A 22824-nucleotide genomic window follows, 5' to 3' on the forward strand; every position below is an offset into this window, starting at 1 on the left:
TATATGAAGGTTAAATTTATTTTTTTTTTCATTTCAATCTATGTGGCACCATTTGATTGGATATGTGAACTTTATAATTGTGCCACATCAATCATAAGTGGGCCTTAATTATGTCATTTAAGTATACTTAACAGTTATTTAACGGAATACAAATAAACAAATCAAAGTGGAGTAAATATTGAGTTTCAGAGAGTAAAGTGACGATCTTTGAGTTTCAAAATGTAAAGTAAGATCAAAATTTAGGTTCGATGAGCAAAGTAACGATTTTTGAGTTTCAAGAAGCAAAATAAGATCGAAATCGAATTCTAAGAAGTAAAATGACAACTCTTAAGTTTCAGTGAGTAAAGTGCAATTGAAATCAAGTTCCAAGACTGATTACAAAGGTAAACACTTTTAAAGTTAAACACATTTAACCAATAAACTACAAGCGATTTGCCAAAGCCATTTTTTATTTGGGAAAATGGCAGAAAAGGACCAAAACTATTAAAGAAAGAAAAAAAAAAGTCACAGAGAGAAGTCTGGAAATAGAAATCGAAAACCCTCCAACTCCGAAAGTCCAAACCCTAGTTTTAGTTAGATTTTTATATTAATCATTAAATTTTAGACACACACATACTCCTCTCTCTCACCACTCTGTTCCTCTGTCTTCCCCACCACCTTCGTATTCACCAATACTCGACTCTCTCTCTCTCCCCTCGCTCTTTCTCGAACCTTCTCGATCTGCAAAAGCCCTAATTTGATAATTTCAGCACCACTCTTCCGAACCCCCAAACCCCAGCAGATTGGGAATCCGTAATTTGCTTGAATTTTCAGGTCAATTACAATCCCCCCAACATATAACCCTATTCGCGCTCTGCTGGGCGTTTTGATTCTTCGAGCTTTGTTCGTCAATCACTCAATTGGGGTTTGGAATTTTGGTACTTGGCCAGCTTTTAAAGTGTTGGGCAGCCGGGGAGGAAGGAGGAGCGAGCTGCAATTACGATTTTGCCCTCGTGATCTGGGTCGCTACTAGTTCGAGAGCAATTCGGGATCCATGTCAGAGGTCTGCTCTTTGTTTTACCCTTTTTCCCACTCTTTCTCTCGCGTACTGGTTTCAAGGCATTGGATTTCTGTGTGTTTCTATGTGTTTTGAAGTCTGTGCAATTGATACTTTGTCCAAGTTTTCATCTTTTGTAATATCAAGATTTTGAACACTTACCCATTTGTTGTTTTTGCAAACATTTGCTTTTGGGTTATCCGAAAAGTTGCGGGATTTCGTTATGTATTGACCGGTAGTTTCAGTAACAATAGAGATTTATCCGAAAAGTTGTGGTGATATTCGTGTGTCGTTTGGTTAAGAAAATATGGCAATCAAATCTGTCACTGTTAGTGAAATTCAAACCTTGTTGCATGCTTAGCCGCTTGCCCTAGTTCGGTTAAAACAGCAGTGGGTGTAGAGTTATTAGTGATATTCGTAGATTGGTGCTGCGTGAATCTATAGTAGGAAGGAGCCAAGCAAAATCTTTGTTGGATTAGTAAGGGAGCATTCTGAGTTCTTCTGTGGACACTGATGACCTTGTTGAGTAGTCAACGTAAGTTTTTTCAGCGGTTGTCTTTGAGCGTTTGAAAGCATCCCCGAGATTTATTTGCGGGACTGTTTTATTTGGGTTCTCAGGGAGAGAAATAAGCATAGGAAGCTCGATATTGTATACTTTGGCTTGCTTATGACGCATACAATTTAGTGTACGGTGCTTTTTTCTCCTGCCAGAGTCATCCCCTGCTGTTTTTGGTATTAGATATGTGAGTGGCTTTGATAGAAGTTGAAGTGCTAGGTATGTTCTGAATGTGCACCTCTTTGTCTGAATATATTATACTCAGACATTATTATACTTTGTTGGAGAAAAACTTTGAACATGTTCCCTTTTTATTTTGGACTTTATTACTTATTGATATTTCTATGGTCTGTCAAACTCATGTTTTATTATGTGACATCACAGTTGTTAGTGGGCCACCACTTCATGAGACATTGACCCATGGATCCTGAAGGAACAAAGTTTGGACGAGGTAGAATGTTTTTTCTAGATGCTGTTCCGTTATGGTTTTCTTCGTATTTCCTTCTTGTTTGAATTAATATTGGTAGTTAATTACATATTTAACAGAACTATTCATAGTTGAAGCACTCTTCAAAACCTCATTTATTCACGTATAGCACTTAATTTTGAACTAATCCAGAGAGCCATGTGGCCTCCAATTATGAATAAAATATATCTCCATCCTTGCCCCATCTGGTTCTTCGATAAGATATCACTACATGTTTAAAATTTAATTTCTGATGCTCAAATTTCATAACAAAACCTCTCTTAAAGTATACTTATTTCAATCTACTGAGAATTTGAGTGTTTTGCTTCTATTATGTCAGTGAATGCATGTTTTGATATTTAAGAGAATTTTATTTTATCTGATGAAATTCTGTTGGATACAGGACCAAAAGAGTTGACTGGTGCTGTAGATCTCATAAGTCACTACAAGTTACTTCCCCACCATGAGTTTTTCTGCAAGCGATCACTTCCAGTATCAATATCAGACACACACTATCTTCACAATGTGGTGGGAGACACGGAAATCAGAAAAGGAGATGGGATGCAGTTGGATCAACTTATCCAGAGTACATCATATCCCCGGGATACGAAACCACGCATACAGCCTTTTGACCTAGATACTCTCAGAGAGGCTTTCCATCTTAGAGAAACGGCTCCTATTGATCTGCCACTTGTGAGACTTTCTTACTTATAATGGATGACAGTCTGCTATATTTCTTCTTTTCCAATAGATATTTGGTTCTGCAAAACCGTTTTCCTTTCCACGTTCTCATTGTAATTGATATTTTGTTTTGTCTTCTATAGGCAGATAAGGGGACTCCAACTATTGCAGGGAAATCAAAGAGTGAGTCTAAAGACAAGGAGAAGAAACACAAAAAGCACAAGGACAAAGACAAAGAGAAGGATAAAGAGCACAAGAAGCGTAAACACCGTCATAAAGATCGAAGTAAAGATAAAGACAAGGATAAGAAGAAGGATAAAGGTGGGCATCATGATCCGGTCGGTGATCACTCAAAGAAACATGAAAAGGTTAGAAAATGGTACACCTGTACTGTTAAATTCCTTTTCTTAAGCGCCTGGTAATACACAAGAGCGACAATAAAAGAATGGTTTTGAATTTTTTTTTATCCAAATAACTCTGATAATGTCTGAAGTTATGAACTGCCATTGTTTGTCGCACAATCTAATTACAGTTTTTCCGTTCACCAACACCAGATTTAATTTTTTTCAAATGTAGTTGAATATTCAGAGGGATTCACATGCTTTAGTTTTGGTACTTGTATAATCACAGAAAAGGAAACATGATGGAGATGACGATCTTAATGATGTCCACAGACACAAAAAAAGTAAGGTAATATAAACATGTAACTTTTCGTTTGGATTTACACTTTTGTATCTCCAATCCTTTCTTTAATGTTTTACTTGGGATCTGCATGATATGCCCACTATTTTTGTATAGTTCCTTTGCGTCTACATTTTGACCCAGGTCTCTGTTTCTCACTATCTTTGCAGCATAAGAGCTCAAAACTTGATGAAGTGGGTGCAATCAGGGTAGTTGGCTGAAATGAGGGGATATTTTAGTAATTTTGTTTTCTTCAAATGGTCGTCGTTCATAGTCTGGAGGGGTCTTTCACTTGATTTTGTGTTTCTTGAGGTACACATCTTTACTTTTCCTGTATATTTAGGTTAAGATACTCTGTACTTTTAGCTTCTGCCTTGCACTGCCACCATTTTATTTCTATCCTCATCATAAACTGATGGGTCAACTTTTCATTTTTATTCATGCTTGATATGGCTTTATGTTCTCTGTAATATGTGATCCGTTGAGGTTGGGATGGAAATAAGGATATATAAATACGAAGGCAAGTTAGAGAATGAGTTAAATGGCGTTGTTTAGTTTTAGGAAGTTAGATGTAGTGCTAGCTGAGGTTGGTCGAACGCAACGCACGTGCACACTCTTCATCTCATCCATGTGGTAAAAACAATATTCCTTTCTAATATGTTGTTGAAAAATATGCATTTGGGGACCGTCAAGAGTTTGGATTTGATGTAGTTCTGTGGGCTTTTTAGTTTCTTGTAAGTACTCTGTATGCAGATCTTGTTTAAACAATTATGCTATGCCAAAACCTCCACTCTTTTGTTTGACAAACATTCTGTTTTTAATAGGCTTATGTGTAGTATTGTATTTGTTGCCATGGAACTTGGATACATGATACTTCTGGTTTATGTGCAGAGTAACTTCTGAACTGACTAAAGATTGTGAAGAAGGTGAATTCACCTACTGAAAATGTGGATTAAAGGTAAAAAGTAGTTAAAGTGAACTTTGTATAATAACAATGATCTAATATGACTGCCTGTAATTTGCAAACAACTATGTTACTTTGTTTTCATGGCACATTGGATATGGTACTATGTCTACGGTATTACTATATTTTAGCATTTTTAGAAGTCCAAAATTTATAATTTGTGAGGGAGAGTTTGTACTTTGTAGCTTCCAGTTGTAGGGAAAAATAGGTTTAGGAAGAGATTGTATAAATGATACCTTTTGTTCCTTTTTTGTTTTATTAACGGCTAACATTACTGCTTATCCAAAAAACATGTAACATCTAGGCTTCTGTTCTCACCGAAATTCTAATTGGTAACAGTGAAATACTCTGCAAAAATAGAAAGACGTGATGATAGGTATTCGATACAATCATTATCTTGCTGTTGTGTTGTATTTTGCAGTGTGAATGACATCATTCTTCTACGCTGCTTGGTCATGATGGAAACTTTTCAGGCCCTTTTTTCGTTTTAGGTTAGGTATCTATGTATTTTGTTGTTTCGTTTGTTAGTTGCAATTTAATGAAACACTAATTATCTCCTAGTATCCCCCAACCCTCCAAGATGGCGACTTTGGAAACGTGGTCTAGCCTTGTGTGTGTGATTGATTAGAGAAACCATTCTTGGCTGTGTCCAGTTTTACTAAACCCTCATGTGAGAAGCCTCCCTCGACATGTGCAAGTGGGAAGGAAGAGAGAATGGATTGCTGTTTCTGGCACCTTTTGGTGAGGAAAACAGGAGTAACCTGAAAAAAATTAGTCACTTAACTCTGATCATGATCTAGATCTATTGGATGCTTAATCCTACGTTGAGATGTTATCATTTTGTGATTGAATCAGAGGTGACAGAAGGATTGCAGCTCGTGCACTTTATGTCACAGATTTAGGAGCTCAAATGTACTGGAATTTGGAAGAGCATTTTGCTTATGAGGCATGTAGTACATTGTTATCCGGTGGTTTCAAGTCTAGGCAAAAGTTATATTTGTTCCTGATCCGAAGGGACAAACAAAATGATTAGGTTGTTCGTGTGGATCTTATCTTGATTGTATGTGGAGGTATACCTCAGAAGTTTCCAGCTTATGTTCAAACTTGGGAACAAAAGTGTTCCGCCGGCAGGATGGCATCGATAACCATTGTAACTTAAATGGATTGCCCGAATGTTGAGCTGTGGGAATTTTTTTTTACTTTTTAACCTTCAGCCCCCATCTCAGTATCAATATATGCATGTACATCCCCACTAACTGCAAAAATTATAGGGGTTTTTGAACTTTAATCTCTCAAGAAGATTAAAATTGAATAAAAACATGTCAGATTGGATATTAGTTTTAGTCCCTTAATATGTACTTAATTCAAATTTATATTATATTTTTGTTTTAATATTTAATAGATATCTTATTTAATGTCATTACATTCAATTTTAAATTTATTATTATACACATTTTAATTCGTTAATTTTATTTAACTTCCTCTAATTAGTGTACCTAAATGTTCGTATCATAATATATTTTACTAATTTTGTGTACCGAAATGTTCGTACCTAAATATATTGTAGTAAATTAGTGGCACACAAGAAAATATGCAAAAATATAAGTGTACCGAAAATTCCGTACCTAACTATATGATACTAAACTAGCGTACCAAAATGTCGATACCTAAATGTATTATACTAAATTAGTGTACTTAAATGTCCGTACCTAAACATATTATACTAACCCAGTGTATTGAAATGTTCGTACCTAAATATATTGTAATGAATTACTGGCACATAAGAAAATATGTAAAAACATAAGTGTAGTGAAAAATCTCTACGAAAATATTTTCTTATATAAGTGTTGACCTTAAAAACTACCAAGCCTACGTGGCGCGCAGGCCGAGTAATTAGTAAGCTAACTACATCCTTCGGTTGTGTGCGGGGCGTGCCAACCCGTCGGCCGAGCTCGACCGAGGAGTAAAATTTGTTGATGTTGCATTGGGTGCGCTGCTGACTTCTTGATCTTGCGATTGTGGCCGAGGAAGGAACAAGTCTCGGCCTTCGGGTTCTAGAGCCTGAAGACAAGGCTGCTAACTTAGCGAAGTTCAATATCCAATTCGGCTTCCAATGTGCCGAATGTAGTAACTCGTAACACCTCACTTCGCCGAGAAGGCTGATGAGATGACCTCGACCAATAAAGATTCAGAAATCCTTCTCGACCGAGACTTGGATAGGTAATCAACTGTCCTCGCCGCAGTGCTGTTGATGCCAATGGAAGATGCTGCGAGATCGGCTGATTCTACGGTGACAGAGCTATCTATGCCGACTTAAGATATCACTGGTTGCTTTCACAGTGCTGTTGATGCCAACGGAAGATGTGTCAGCGAAAAGAGAAAATAAAAAATCTCAATTGTTGAGAAAGTTTGCGCAGGGCAGTTGTGTGTTGAATTGGAGGTCCTTTTTGTGTTCCACGACCTCTGTATTTATAGCCAAGTTTCCTTGACCGCCAATCCAAAAGAGTCATTTTCTGAATATACTCCAAAACAATCCCAAAACAACTGATATTATCTTCTAATATATTTCGGCAGAAATCTTCTTGGTCTCTTTATTTTCGTAGACTTCTATCAGATGAGCAACATGTGTCCCTTTGAAACCCTTTCACACGGCAAGCATATCATCAATTCTTATGACTTTGCTTTTAATCCGACAATACCATCATCATGCTTTAAAAAGCCCATGTTTTCCTTCCAAAAACCCATGCCCCGCCAGACTGTCACCTAGTCTAACTAGAACTCTACTTCCACCACATTGATCCAGGAGTATCCATGCACGCAAAATAAGATGGAATATAATCCCAAAAAACACATTTACGTGGCCAAAAACCAAAAGGCATATACCATTTGTGCTTTTCATGATAATCATCTCATCCTGCATACATATTTATCTGTTGCCGTGCTTTATGCATAATCAATTGGGATTTAGACAAATATGAGGTTTAAATAATTCAATATATTACTAAGAGATAATATCATGATTAAAATCACAATATTATTTCTTAATAATAATAATTGAAAATTATCTCAACTACTTCATCATCCCACGGTTTAAAAATGGTACTCATCTAACGGCCTTGACTACACGGGCCGATAGTGTAAATTTGAGTCCAAACATTGCCCCCCAATTTCCTTGAACTTTGGCTCGTAAGCCGAAAAGTTAAGGAAATTAATTATTCGTAACCAACAAAATCCCTTCGTATCGCCGAAAAAGAAACTTTGTTCCTCGGCAATAACATGTATGTTCTGCCAACGTTGCGGCCTCCCTCGACTGCCACAACTCCATACCAGGCTCGGCAATTTTACCAGAAGGCCGAGAAGAATTTTTCTTAGCAGCTTGTCCTGCCTAGATATTTATATACACTAAGTCGAGGTCGAGAAGCTCAGAACGAAGGCAAGCAGAAAGAATGCAGCAACAGTGAACATCATGGCGCTGAGATAATACTCTGTTGACTGGCACTTTTTTTTAGTCGCATCCACGTTTACTATCTAATCCCTCGACCGCTTAGTTCCTTGAAAAACTCAAAAACTTCACGTCCAAGCTTTATATATATATATATAGTTTGGCCAAGGCTTATATTTATATATGCAGTTTTGTAAAGTGGCCGAGGAAAGTCTATGACGTCGGCCTGCATTTATACATATATATATATATATATATATATATATATATATATGGGTCACGACTCACGACAGCACCATATTTGAGTCACATCTGATTTTTCTGCTTCACCAAACCACTGCCCACCATTCAACTATTATAAAATAAAGGGAAGGTGGAATCATGTCAGGGAAAGTGGTTTCAATCCTACTTTTCTCGGCGAGGACTAGTCCTGCCTCTATATATATATATGAAATTGAAATTGTTCCTGGAGCTCGGCCTGCCACCAATATCGAGAAAAATTGAAATTGGGCCGAGGTCGACGATCTGGCCGAGATTCCAATTCGCAATTATGCCGAGATTCCAATGTGATTGCATAAGGTTGCCATGCACATCCGTTTCCATTGCCGAAATAGACTTGTTGGCCCCCCTTATTTTCTTATGCATCATCGGCTCAAACAGCCAGATGGATAAGAATATATAAAAAGAACGAAAATCTAACATACGAGAATAGAAGTGGCCGATCTATGAGAAGGAGGAGGCCAACGATGCTTTATTCTAAGCCGAGATCTTAGGCAGAATAAAGAATTTCCTCCAAATAATTTTGACTCGGTGAAATATTTTTTTTGAGATTTTCCAAAGCCGAATAAAAGATCATCTCCAAATATGTTCGGCTTGAAGGAATATTTTTTATTGGTCGCCGAATGTGTTGAACAATTATTATGCCCTCCAGACATAATAATTTTGCTAACTTCAGCTCTTAACTCGAACAACTTAGCCGAATAGGATTTCTCCATATCGACTTTATCACCAATAATCATATCTATTGGCGTGATTTTTCCGGCTAGGCCTATGTCTTCAATTACCATATCAATCGATGTGATTTTATGGTTTGAAGTCGTGTATTGGTCTTGTTCATCATTGGAGCACTCATCTGACGAATCATTTTCTGAGTCAAATTGTGGCTCAGAAACTTGAACATTTTCCTCTTGGCCTACCACACTTTTAGTCTTGACCGAAAAAATAGGTGGTCTTTGTTCTTCGGCCAAATCAACAATTTTCGTAGGCCGAATATTAGTTGTGGCCGGAGCGGAAATTTGCCCCTTGGCCTCTTGCCTTTAAGAAATTCTTCCCAATTTCTCTAAGAGTTGTTTTTGCTTCTTTAATAGGCGATAACACTCGTCCTGTGAAGCCTAATCGAGATAGATCATGTGAACTTTGTAGTTTTAGCACTGAGTCCCACTGGACGTGCCAAAATGTTGACCTTAAAAACTACCAAGCCTACGTGGCGCGCAGACCGAGTAATTAGTAAGCTAATTACGTCCTTCGGTTGTGTGCGGGACGTGCCAACTCGTCGGCCGAGCTCGGCCGAGGAGTAAAATTTGTTGATGTTGCGTTGGGTGCGCTGCTGACTTCTTGATCTTGCGATTGTGGCCGAGGAAGGAACACGTCTCGGCCTTCGGGTTTTAGAGCCTGAAGACAAGGCTGCTAACTTAGCGAAGTTCAATATCCAATTCGGCTTCTAATGTGCCGAATGTAGTAACTCGTAACACCTCACTTCGCCGAGAAGGCTGATGAGATGACCTCGACCAATAAAGATTCAAAAATCCTTCTCGACCGAGACTTGGATAGGTAATCAACCGTCCTCGCTGCAGTGCTGTTGATACCAACGGAAGATGCTGCGAGATCAGCTGATTCTACGGTGACAGAGTTATCTATGCCGACTTAAGATATCATCGGTTGCTTTCACAGTGCTGTTGATGCCAACGGAAGATGTGTCAGCGAAAAGAGAAAATAAAAAATCTTAGTTGTTGAGAAAGTTTGCGCAGGGCAGTTGTGTGTTGAATTAAAAGTCCTTTTTGTGTTCCACGACCTCTGTATTTATAGCCAAGTTTCCTTGACCGCTAATCCAAAAGAGTCATTTTCCGAATATACTCCAAAACAATCCCAAAACAACTGATATTATCTTCTAATGTATTTCGGCAGAAATCTTCTTAGTTTTTTTATTTTCGTAGACTTCTATCAGATGAGCAACATGTGTCCCTTTGAAACCCTTTCACACGGCAAGCATATCATCAATTCTTATGACTTTGCTTTTAATCTGACAATACCATCACCATGCTTTAAAAAGCCCATGTTTTCCTTCCAAAAACCCATGCCGCCAGACTGTCACCTAGTCTAACTAGAACTCTACTTCCACCACATTGATCCAGGTGTATCCATGCACGCAAAATAAGATGGAATATAATCCCAAAAAACACATTTACGTGGCAAAAAACCAAAAGGCATATACCATTTGTGCTTTTCATGATAATCATCTCATCTTGCATACATATTTATCTGCTGCCGTGCTTTATGCATAATCAATTGGGATTTAGACAAGAGGTATTCATCAATTCCCCCCCTGAACTTGTGATCATTGGCCAATTTCCCCCCTCAACTTTAATTTTGGCTAATTCCCCCCCTCAACTCTTATAATTAGTCAATTTCCCCCCTCAACTTTAATTTGGCTAATTTCTCTTCTCAACTCTCATAATTAGTCAATTTGCACTCTACTGTTAATTTTTTTTAATTTTCCATCTATTCTTTTTTTTTTTCTTTCAATCTTTTTAATAACTTCCAACAAAGTACTAAAATTAACATAACATAAACTCACCTGCATAATATAGGGTAAAATGTACAAAAACATAATACAATTAGTATGTGATATGGGTTGATTATAAGAAAAAGTTATGAATCGGGTTTAAAGCATGTAGAAGAAGAAATAATAATCATAAACTCATGGATTAGACCTATTTCAATAAAATGTGTTATTCTTAATAAGGAGTCGAAAATTATGAATTGACTAGCCATTTTTGCACTAAAACTCGATTCTCCACAATTTACTTGAACTTAGCTTTCACTTTAATAAAGAAAATTGTATTCACATACAAAAATGTACACATCAATCCTTTTCGTTATCAATTTTGTATAGTAAAAAATCAAATAAAATTACTCCATACTGATTTATTATGATTAATAATATTATCTATGATAAATTGTAAAATTCTAAATTTTAATCTATTTGTAATAGGATAAAGACATAGGAAAATGATTAACATACATCTTATTTAGTTTCTTACACACACTTGTTTACTTATGATCAAATTAAAAAATTAACAGTAGGTTGCAGATTGACTAATTATGAGAGTTGAGGGGGGAAATTGGCCAAATTAAAGTTGAGGGGGGAAATTGACTAATTATGAGAGTTGAGGGGGGAAATTGGCCAAAATTAAAGTTGAGGGGGGAAATTGGCCAATAGTTACAAGTTCAGGGGGGAAATTGATGAATACCTCTTTAGACAAATATCAGGTTTAAATAATTCAATATATTACTAAGAGATAATATCATGATTAAAATCACAATATTATTTCTTAATAATAATAATTGAAAATTATCTCAACCACTTCATCATCCCACAGTTTAAAAATGGTACTCATCTAACGGCCTCGACTACACGAGTCGATAGTGTAAATTTGAGTCCAAACAATAAGATACTCATAATAATGAGAATTAAAATTTATAATATTTCATAAAAATTTAATTTATGAACACCATAAAATTATAAATAAAAAAGATAGACATTAAATACATATGTTGACATTTAATAGAGTATAAGAATTGAAATCAATTTTTAATCTTATATAAGATATTTTTTTTAAACTTCATCTTAATTAGGGATTAAAACTAGTTTTTTTTTTAAATTATAATCATGAATTTGATCAAAATTAAATGTTGATGACCTTAATGATTGATATGACATAACGATCGTACGTGGGGTTTGAAAAAAGTTACTGTGAGACCCACTTGTGATATATGTTTGCAATGCTTTATGCGGCATAGCTTAGAGATGGTTTTGGTGTATGCCAAACTTCAAAGGACTCTGTTGGAAGTGAAATTGAGATGGTTAGAATCAAGGAAGAAAATATCGGTAATATCGGAAATATCGGTAGTCCGAAAACACGGAAATATCGATGGAAATATCGGGATAATATCGATATCGATAAAAATTACATGGAAACCACGGAAATTGTAAGAAAAACTTGGAAATTTTTATTGAAACTTTACAGGATGTTTATTTAGTCAATTATCTATTAATTTATCATAAAAAATTGGAAGGAAATGCATTGCATGATGGATTTAACTGATTTAAGTTGATTATATAGCGAGCTGGCAAACATTGTGAGTGTAGAAAATATATAATAATTAATGAAAGAAGTTTAAACACACCATAATCGTTTATATATAATGAATTAGTACAATATTTTACACTTTATACATTGCATGGTAAGATACATGAGTGACTAAGTACCACATAGAGTTCCTATGAGGTTCAAAATTTTCACTATCTTCATCATCACTATGTGTAGAGTAAGTGTATTGTGAAGAGTAGTCAGCAACCATAGCAATGGCTTTCAAGAACCGAAACCCAAAAGTCAATAGGAAACCGAATACTTCGGTATTTTTCGGGATTTCAGGATTACCAAACAAATGGGATTTGGAAACCAATCCCATATCGAAAATTTCGGTATTTTTCGGGATGGTTTTGGTTTGGGACTTTTTCGGTTTGGTTTGGGATTTTCGGGAATTTTTTCCAACCATACATGTAAGTGACCAAATAAAAAATAGAAAAATTAAAAACCACATGCCATTGACTAAGTAATTAATTGACACAATTTAAAATATAATACCACAAAAAATTTGGAATATGTGCAAATTTATTTCTTGCAAAAAGAATTCAAAACAAAACCATATATATAAATAGTTTAGCATATTTTCATAAAAACGTAAGTGGTATGGTGGTCAAGTCGCTGAAGGAATTAGATGGGAGGGGTTCAAACCCCTTTATGTGCATGTTTGAGACTTTTCAGAAATTTTCAAATATTTTTAGGTTCATCTCGCGATATTATATATAATATCGCGATATTATCGATAATATCGATATTATCGATAATATCGATATTATCGCGATATATTAACGAAAATTAACAGAATACTCACGAAATATCGTGATATGAAAAAAACGATAATATCGGCGAAATATCGTGATATTATCGATTTTTAAATCTATGGTTAGAATCAATTATGGGAAGAAGCGCATGAAAACACTCATAAAATGGAGAAGCATGCATGTTTCCATAAAATAACCTAAAGTGATTTTTCAATACGAAGAAGCACCTCTCATATTTTTTTCTTCAAAAGTGATTCTGACTTTCTCATAGTCACTTTCAAACGGATTAGGATTCTTTTCCCTCCTATTACTATTCCCTTCCATCATCTGCTCTCACTTTTTTTATTTTTTGTCTTATTTTTTATATAAAAAATTTAAACAATATGCAAATGTGGCGTAATCGTAACCGCTTAAATAGGAGATGATAAAAGGTGGGAGAGATCCTTTTCAAACAAGCCCTAAGTCAACGGACAATCAAAATATAAATGTAGCTTCTCCTCCCAAGGCAAAAGAAAAAAAAAAGGGAGGCAGATTCTCTGCATTCGTGTCTTTCTTTTTTGTGTGGTCACGGTTAAACTACGTTAACATTTTATATATTTTTTATAGAGATAATAAAATAAAAAAGAACAGTAATATAAAATATTAGCGTAACTTAACCGTGACCACACAAACAGGACACGAAAAGTGGGAGGCAGAGAATCTGCCTCCAAAAAAAAAAAAAACTTCACATGAGAAGGTGCGAAATGTCTGCATTCGGTCCAAACTGACCAATCAAATTCAGTTCGATTTTAATTTCAATCGGTTTCAATGATTTGGCATTACGCTTTGGAACGAAAACTGAGGTGCGTTTATGGTTATCTCATAGCCAGCCTGGGAGTTTTGCCTCTCACATCATTTTCTCCTGAAAATGAAAAATAGAAAACGAAAGCTCTCCCTCTTTTTCTCCTTTTTTATTCTTTAAAAGTTGTTTTGCACAAATTGTAGTTGGCGATTGTAAAGATGTGCAGATGGTGCAAAGCGTCGAACGAATTTGGTTTTGCACTACTACCCAGCTTCCGTTGACCAATTCCGATTCTCCGTTTTCAATCAGATTGCAATATTGTTTCCAAAAAGTTCAGCTAAGATCTTGAGTTTTGTCATCGAAAACACAGCCAACTGCGAATTTGATTTATTGAAAGACCCAAATGATTGTTCCAATGTATCATTTCTGAATTCAATGGAATTCATAGTGAAAGGTCAGTTCACCAATCCAACGGACACTAAATAAACAATTAGCTGCGTATAAATTGATTTACCTTCAAACACCTATATGTTTTTGTTGTTACTTTTCTTTGTAATGTAACCTTTAATTTGATGAGTTGTGTGAGTGACAGTATGAATTCTTTTTTGTTCTTGACGGATTCGGGTTTATTAAAGTTTTCGATATATTGGCAGGTGGACATGCTGTGAGAGAGAAATAAGCTCTATGCTCCTTTCAAGTTTGTTGACTTGAGTTCAGAATTCAGATGACTGCTCCCGAGAGGAGAATCAGGGGCTGGACTACTAGACTGTAAGTTTGTGTTACTGAAATTTGATCGTTACAACGTAGTCGTTTGCAAAAATTTCCTGTTTTTCATATCTGATATGACCTCATAGAATGAGATTTCCTGAAATTTATATGAAAAATAGATAGATGCTAGAAGCCTAGAACATCTTTTCGGCAATATAATGCGATTTAGTGCTAATTCGTATGCTCTATTTAGGTTATGGGAAACATTCGTGCCATCCTCCCTGATGGAACTGTAGTCACTGATGTATATTTGTTGAAGCAGACGAAGAACAAAAATTAGTTGATTTGGACTTAGTTGATGTTAATTTTTGTTCCATTCTAACTTAGGTGATTTGGTTTGTACAGTTTTTTTTCATCTGGAAGCCACTGGTTGTACCACTAAAGTACAGGCATTGAAATTCAAGGTTTACATTCACTTTTTAATCTGTTATAAAAAGTGATCATTTCAATTAAAAGTGAAACCTTTTTTTAACAATGAACCAATGAATCCACAAAGAGACTTAATGCGAAAAAGTCTATTGTTTTTTTTGTTTTTGATCACTAGGTCTCTCTCTCTCTCTCTGTTGGAATTATGTTTGTTCGTTCTCAAAAACTGCAAAAAATGAAGACCCAAGATTTTCGGATTTATAGTTAATATCAATTTTGTTTGTCTCAAATTTTAATTTTGATCACTGAAACGAAAAGGGGCATTGATTTATTTTGTTTTAAGATCTTAAATTGTAGCTTGGATTGTGGTGAAGGTTAATAGGTCAACAAAACTTTGATTTAAGATCCTGAACCAACTCGCCTAATGTAAAAGCTATCTATTATCAGATGCAAAGGGAGCAATTAGGGACAAATTATGAATGTTTATCAATATTTGTTATGTACAAGTGAGAAGGTTTGAAAGTTTTGAGCACCAATTAGTGTAGAAGAAAGATTTACCGCGGATTAATATAAATAGTACAATTATGCCATCTTTATATGTATCTAAAACTTGCTAATAACTCCACCTTTACTTGCTGGCGTTGTAGAGGAGGCTGAGAACAACTGTTTATTTCATTCGTTATCATCGCTTCTACAGAAGAGGTCAGTTTTCCTTTTTTTTTTTTTTTTTTTGCTTTTAAAGAGGGTTTACAGAATAGTTGTATGTGATTGGTTTTTTGCTATATTGTGTTTTGAAATTCCTTATTTATATAGTTCTACATATTCTTGGTGTGCATTTATTTTACTTGCTTGGATTATAGATTTTTAGATTAAAAGAATTGATTTGTATTGGTTATAGATCCTGTTAATCTTTGTCTCTACGATTTCTTTGTGCTTTGAATAACTTCAATGCTAATTAGCATTTTTTCTTCTGGGATTTTCTTTCGTGTTTTAACTTCAATCTGCACATTACATATCAGAAATTATTAAAAAGAAAAGAAGCCAGCAAAAAATCATCCAAGATAATTAGAACAAGGTACTCAACACTATGCAAAGTAAATTTATATACTCAACCAATAAAATACAAAACTGTGTTCCTCACTACCACATTGACACAACTCAAATTTATAACAACGGTGAATGAAAGTCATCTCCAAAAATGTATTGAATTATTCAATACAAACAATAAAATTGTCCTATAAAAAATATTATTCACTCCAACAAGCAACAGATGATGGAGCTAACAAATGTGTCCTTTTTGTTTCTTTTTCTCTTCCATTCTTCCTTGAACTATTCAATACAAACGCCAGGCAAACAAACAATAAAAAAATGAGTGTGAAAATAACTTTCTTTTCATTATTGCAAGTACATTACAACTATATCATAGTTTGTTTCATAGTGGGGATTGTTCCATTATTTCCTTCTTTCTTCTACTATGCAGGTGTTTCAATTTCTCAGCAATGAAATCATAAATTAAAACCAATGTTTTAAAAGGCGAAGGCGTGGCTGTGTGGGTGAGGCGTTTCATGGATAGCCCTACGTAGACGAAAGCCTTGAGGTGTGAGGCGAAGCCTCACGAGACCTAAACTTATATATATAATTAAAAAAAATATAACTCTCTGTAAAACAAATATTAATTGTCATTTAAAAGTGTACAAGTCACAAACAAGTTTAACTATCAAACCAAGTTTAACCAAGCAATCAAATTAATCAACAATTAAACAAATAGAGTCAGATAGACTAATAGAGGACTTAATCAAAACTTGTTAAGGGATATAAGAAATTGCAAGTCAAATAAACTAATACAGGACTTAATCAAAACATAAATGTAACTTCTAGATCTAAAAAATAAAGTAGAAACAAAATCAGACATGTATATCTTAAGGGCAGTGCCATCCACACACCCCTTTTTACTTCTCACAAACCCCTTCAATTTCCGGCCATCGGATCAAATGAATTGAAGAATATCAATGGCCAAAATTAACAGGGGTGTGTGGGAGGTAAAAATGAGTGTGTGAATAACACTATCTTAAATCTTGGGTGTAATGTGAACATACGTAGAGAGAGGACTTTTATCATATGGTGTAGTCCATAACTAATTAATTATTTGGATGAGAAAATTAAGTTCACGTTAACCAATTTAATATGGAATTAGTGTTTAGGACTAACATACGTCTAACAACAACTACCCATATACGTGTTTGTTTATTACCACAACCGACTCTTATTCTTCATTAGTTTATGTGGTCATTATCAGGTTTTGTTATCACATATGCACACCAATTACGTTTTCATTTCTAATATAAAATATAATTGTAGGCCATAATTTTCAGGAATTTTGTGGGTACATTCCTGCCTTTCTACCACAGCTCAAGAACCAAAGCAAGAAGTGGTGTGATATCTTTCCCAGGGCAGGAATAATTTGTTCTTATGGCTCAACAAGCTTCCTCATCTCATAGCACTTCTAGTTCTTCTTGGTGTAGTTACGATGTGTTCTTGAGTTTCAGAGGCGAGGACACTCGCAAGACTTTTACTGACCACCTCTATACAGCCTTTGTTAACGCAAACTTTCGCACGTTCCGAGATAATGATGAACTTGAGAGAGGGGAAGATATTAAACCAGGATTCAAGAGAGCCATCCAACAGTCACGGAGTTCTGTCGTTGTTTTTTCTAAAGACTATGCGTCTTCCAAATGGTGCCTGAACGAGCTTGTGATGATCCTCAAACTCAAGAAGACCTCTGACCATGTAGTTTTACCAGTCTTCTACGATGTTGATCCGTCTCATTTGAGGAAGCAAACAGGAAGCCTTGCAAAAGCATTTTCTAAACATCAAAAGGTTCAATCGTTTGACACGGTGAAGGAATGGAGGGAAGCACTTGCTGAAGCTGCAGATCTGGCAGGAATGGTCTTACAGAATGAAGAAGATGGGTATGTATTTATAACTAGCTAATTCTGTGCCATTTTTATTAAGTTTGACTACTAGGTAATTTTGGAACTTTGACATATAAGCACATAAGTTAAGGTTCAAACTAATTCTTTCTGTTACTTCTAAGGATGTGGAATTAATTGAGAATATTTCGGTGGATTTCAGAGCTTTCTTTTGTTGAGAATGAATCCCACATTGAGAATATATCAAAAGTTGGGCTACTCACCATATTGCCGATTGGTTTTATGGTGGAACCTCAATTTTCTTCATGGTATCAGAGCAAGTTGTGAAGCCCAACGGCCACACGTACTTCACGTCACCCTGTTTGTGTTGTCCACATGTTTGGCTAGAAAGTTCACCACACGTAAGGGGGCTTGTGGAACCCCAACTTTCTTTAGTTTTTAGGGGGGGGAGGGACTGTAAGTTTATGAAAAAGAATCTGATAGAGATATTGATGGCATTTAACAATTTCAGCATACAATCATCCCATTTATTAACATCAGTTTAATGATTCAAAGTGCTGACAAATTTGATTTAGTTCCAATATTTTATGTCACTGCAAATTTTTAGGCACGAGGCAAAGTTTATCCAGAAAATTGTTAAAGTGATTGAAGACAAACTAAGGCGGACGCACGTAAGTTTTGATCCGTACCTGATTGGAATCCATTCTCGAGTACAAAGCATCAACTCATGGTTACAAGATGGATCAAAAGAGGTTGGCATACTTGTCATTTATGGAATGCATGGAATAGGAAAGACAAACATGGCAAAATTTGTTTACAAATCAAATTTTGAAATATTTGAAAGACACAGTTTCCTTGAAAATATCAGAGAAACTGCAGAAAACCCAAACGGTTTGATTCAAATACAAAAGCAACTTCTTCATGATATTACGAATGGGAGAAAAATAAAAATATACAGCACAAGCCAGGGAATGTCTGCAATTGAAGATGTCATTAGCTCTAAAAGAGTTCTTCTCGTTCTAGATGATGTTGACGATATGGATCAACTATTAGGTGAGGTAATTGGGATGCAAGATCGGTTATATCCAGGAAGTAAGATCATCGTAACAACTACCTATGCTGGGTTGTTAAATGCTCACCAACAAGTCTTGTCTCACAATGCTGAAACTTTGAATGACGATGAATCATTGGAGCTCTTCAGTTTACATGCTTTTGGGCAGGACATACCCACTGAAAGATACATGGATCATTCAAGAAGGGTGGTACAACATTGTGGAGGACTTCCACTGGCTCTTAAAGTTTTGGGTTCTTCTCTATCAGGAAAGAGTGTAGCTATATGGGAAAGTACACTGAACAAACTGGAAACTATTCCAAATGGTCAAATCTCGCAAAAACTCAAACTAAGCTACGACTCCTTACAAGACACCCATGATCAAGATTTGTTCCTCCATATTGCATGCTTCTTTATTGGAATGGACAGAGATGACATCGTCAGAATTCTAGATGAGTGTGATTTCTTCACAGATGTTGGCATCCAAAATCTAATGGATAGATATTTAGCAACTCTTAATGGATATAATCAGGTGCAGATGCATCACATGATCCGCGACATGGGAAGAGGAATTGTACGCCTTGAATCAAAGGAACCTGGGGAACGTAGTAGATTATGGCATCATAAGGATTCTTTCAATGTATTGACAGAAAAGAATGTAAGTATCATGCTTATATATGCTCTTTCACATTTAACTTTTTTTGTGCTTTTTCCAAACTTAATGAAATGTGTTTCTTCTTAGGGTACGAAAAAAATTGAAGGCCTAATTCTCAACATGCAAATGCACCCAGCATACGCTCGTTTGAGAAACTCAAATGATCAGATAGTTTTGGAGACCAATGGGTTCGCACAGATGCACAAATTAAAACTCCTCCAGCTTAGTTACGTACAACTCAATGGATGCTACAAAGAATTTTCCACAGGATTAAGATGGTTATGTTGGTTTAAATTTCCCTTTGATTCTTTACCCAGTAATTTTCCATTGGAGAGCCTTGTTGCTCTTGAAATGTGCTGTAGCAGCTTGAGAGAAGTTTGGAAGGAAACTGAGGTATAGTGCACTAAACACTATCTTTTAATTTCCCTTTTCTTTCTCACTTTTTCACTAATTGATTCTCCATTTGTTTAAGAACTATCGTCTTTCAATTTTCTGAACAGCTTCTCCCATCACTAAAGATCCTAAATCTTAGCCATTCCCGTGACCTTACAAAAACGCCCGACTTTTCGTTCGTCCCCAAGCTAGAACGGCTCATTCTCAAAAGTTGTGAAAGTTTGATTCACGTTGACGAATCCATTGGAAACCTAGAGGGACTTGTTCATTTAAATATGGAAGATTGCAAAAGTATTACGAAGCTCCCGCGTAATATTTCTATGCTAACCTCCCTTGAAACACTTATTATATCTGGTTGCTCAAATCTCAGCATGTTTTCCCTGGACATGAGGGAGATGGAATCTCTGAAAGTGTTTGAAGCCGATGGTGTTCCGGTACATCGATTACTCACTTCCGCCGAGGAGGTCACATTATGTCCAAGACCAAATGTAGAAATTTCTCGGGCTTCTTATCTTCCACGCAATTTAGTAGACTTAAGACTTAGTAACTGCAATCTTTCAAATGATGATTTTCCAAGAGAGCTTGGTAGTCTATCTTCGTTGAAAATTTTAGATCTGGATAGTAATCCAATTTGTAGCCTACCGGATTGTGTCAGAGGTATTACGGGGCTTGATAGTCTCTCTTTTTATAATTGTACGAGGCTCAAAAGTCTTGTAAGGCTTCCAACTGTAGGAAATTTGTCAATCCTTGGTTGCAAAGCATTGGAAAAGGTAACATTTCAATCATTCAGTCAGGTGGACTCCAGAATGAGGTGCATCGGATACACTGGAATCCGCAAGGTAGATGAGGTATTGGAGTATGAGTGCTGGTACAAGATAGAGCCGATTGAAATTGTTGATATGGAAATGATCAACCTGTTGGGTTTGGGAAACTTAAAATATTCCACAGAATCCTTTGTAATGTCCCAGTATTTACGCCTGGCCTTTGGTTGGAGGGCGGCTCGTCGTCCCATCCAGGTTTCTCTCTCTAGATCTTTCAATCTGATCTTGCATATATCATATATATGCTAGAGTACTCTACCTAATGGTTTGATTTCCATGGCATATACATGGACTGCAAGAATGTGGCATATTCAGCACGTTTCTTCCGGGTAATGAGGTTCCTCAATATGGCTTGTTCAGCCATAAAAGTAATGGGTCCTTAATATCTTTTACTGTGCCTGTACTTCCCAATCGCAGGTTCCGAGGCTTGAACATCTTCTCTGTCTATGCAAAATCCATCAGCAATGATTCTCCTAACATTAATGCCAGTTTAGAGAGCTTACATTGTGCAATATTTACTAAAGTTAGTAATAAGAGTAAGGGTTTGGAGTGGATCTATGGGCCCTCACTATTTGGTGATCCCTGTGATGGACAAGACTTGATATGGTTAAGCCATTGGAAGTTTCGAAACGATTTGGAAGGTGGCGATGAGGTGACTGTTTCAGTTATGACAATATCTGAGTTTCAGGTAAAGGAGTGTGGCATCCAGATTGTGTACTACGAGCAAGAAGACATGATGTTGAGCACCCAGGACAACACCACAGATGACTTTTTCTATCCAGTTGTCATTGGTGGAGATTTGTCACGTTTTCTGCGGTCAGGATCAGGAACATACCTTCTTCGCCATAGGCTAAATTGGCTAACAGAGGAAGAAAAGGATTGTGTGTTCAGTTCAGTTTTGTTCCAGGACGACATTGGAGACCATAATAAACTAACAGGTGCGTGCTTGGTTCTTATCAATGTCAAAAATATTCAATTTCACTCCAACTATTTTTGGATGGTGGTGATGTATTAGCCTGTAGTATATTCACATGTTTATTTTGCGAAATTGTTATTAACACTCCAAAAATCTCATTAAACACTTCTCATAATTGTATTTTTCTTTCTTAACTATAGAAAGTTTAGAGTGCAAAATGAGATTTTTAGAGTGCCAATAACAATTCTCTTATTTTATTGGTTATTGCAGTTATGGTAGTCGATATGTGAGAATTAATTATACGTGTATGTTTCTTAGACCGTAGCAATTCCCTTATTTTATTGGTTATTGCGGTGGTGGTGCAGGCAGATGTTGGAAGGTGGTAATGATCGTAGCCGCCATCTTCTTTCTCTCTTCTTCTCGTCTCTTGCACCTCTATTTCAGTGAAAGATCAGTTAATCCAGTTATTCAGACAATAGAGAGAAGATGTAGCAACTGCAGAAATTGATCAAATATCATGAAATATTGTCCTCATTTTTCTTGTAATCTTGTCCTAAGACCTGTTAAAGACCCGTCCCTAATTTTCTTGTATAATTATGTCCTCGATGATGTAAATTTATCAAATTGCCCCTAGAACATACGTTCGAGTTGACTTTTGTTGACTTTTTGTTTGATATGTGTAACGTATTAATTAGTATATTTAAGTAGCACTTGTCGCTGTCACTCAGTACGATCTGGTAGTATTCTTCTTCGCTTAGAAGTGAGTGGTCTTATGTTCGAATTTCATTGATGACGAGAATTTTCCATTTTCCCTGGTGTAACACGTGGGTGGTAAGCTGAAAGAAAATTGGGTCCTTAAGGTACCGTTTGATACGTGGGACGGGACGGGACGGGACGGAGCTTCCAAGCAAATGTGTTTGGCTTACTTAGGATTCTCATTCCGTGATCCCAGTCCCCGATTTGCTGTGATCTTTCACAGAGTATCTGAATCCGACCAAACACACTCTACCCGAAGGCGCATTCAGCGACTTTCTCGAACCTCCTCACTAATGAGGTCTTCATAGTATGTAGGCTTTGCTCCTTGGAATTTGGTATTGGAAGGATTAAAAGAGGATTAGACATAAAAGAA

General features: G+C 36.2%; 2 protein-coding genes across 8 annotated transcripts; both read left to right on the forward strand.

Moving 5' to 3' along the window:
• The first annotated feature begins 511 nt into the window (after positions 1 to 511).
• Positions 512 to 5721, forward strand: LOC126621405 (mediator of RNA polymerase II transcription subunit 19a-like). Of its 4 annotated transcripts, XM_050289918.1 has the most exons (9): positions 514 to 1042; positions 1977 to 2043; positions 2462 to 2751; positions 2883 to 3107; positions 3370 to 3429; positions 3591 to 3732; positions 4312 to 4378; positions 4806 to 4875; positions 4965 to 5721. In XM_050289918.1, the coding sequence occupies exons 2-6, from the start codon at positions 2013 to 2015 to the stop codon at positions 3639 to 3641; spliced, it is 657 nt and encodes a 218-aa protein (XP_050145875.1). In that variant the 5' UTR covers positions 514 to 1042; positions 1977 to 2012; the 3' UTR covers positions 3642 to 3732; positions 4312 to 4378; positions 4806 to 4875; positions 4965 to 5721. The 4 variants fall into 4 exon arrangements, with proteins under 4 accessions (XP_050145876.1, XP_050145875.1, XP_050145874.1 ...); XM_050289917.1 differs by having other exon boundaries at positions 4806 to 5272; XM_050289919.1 differs by lacking the exons at positions 4806 to 4875; positions 4965 to 5721 and having other exon boundaries at positions 512 to 1042; positions 3370 to 3424; positions 4312 to 4630.
• Positions 5722 to 13915: 8194 nt separating this feature from the next.
• Positions 13916 to 22418, forward strand: LOC126621365 (disease resistance protein RPV1-like). 4 transcript variants are annotated; one of them, XM_050289848.1, is made up of 11 exons: positions 13916 to 14249; positions 14449 to 14563; positions 14909 to 14967; positions 15577 to 15631; positions 16410 to 16526; positions 17302 to 17898; positions 18467 to 19568; positions 19653 to 19958; positions 20066 to 20978; positions 21073 to 21717; positions 22061 to 22418. In XM_050289848.1, exons 6-11 carry the CDS (start codon positions 17399 to 17401, stop codon positions 22201 to 22203), a joined length of 3609 nt encoding a protein of 1202 aa, XP_050145805.1. In that variant the 5' UTR covers positions 13916 to 14249; positions 14449 to 14563; positions 14909 to 14967; positions 15577 to 15631; positions 16410 to 16526; positions 17302 to 17398; the 3' UTR covers positions 22204 to 22418. The 4 variants fall into 4 exon arrangements, with proteins under 4 accessions (XP_050145805.1, XP_050145803.1, XP_050145802.1 ...); XM_050289846.1 differs by lacking the exon at positions 16410 to 16526 and having other exon boundaries at positions 17288 to 17898; XM_050289845.1 differs by lacking the exon at positions 16410 to 16526.
• Positions 22419 to 22824: the final 406 nt, after the last annotated feature.

The sequence above is a fragment of the Malus sylvestris genome, chromosome 5 (genome assembly GCF_916048215.2).
Source record: "Malus sylvestris chromosome 5, drMalSylv7.2, whole genome shotgun sequence".
In the NCBI taxonomy this organism is placed as follows: domain Eukaryota; kingdom Viridiplantae; phylum Streptophyta; class Magnoliopsida; order Rosales; family Rosaceae; genus Malus; species Malus sylvestris.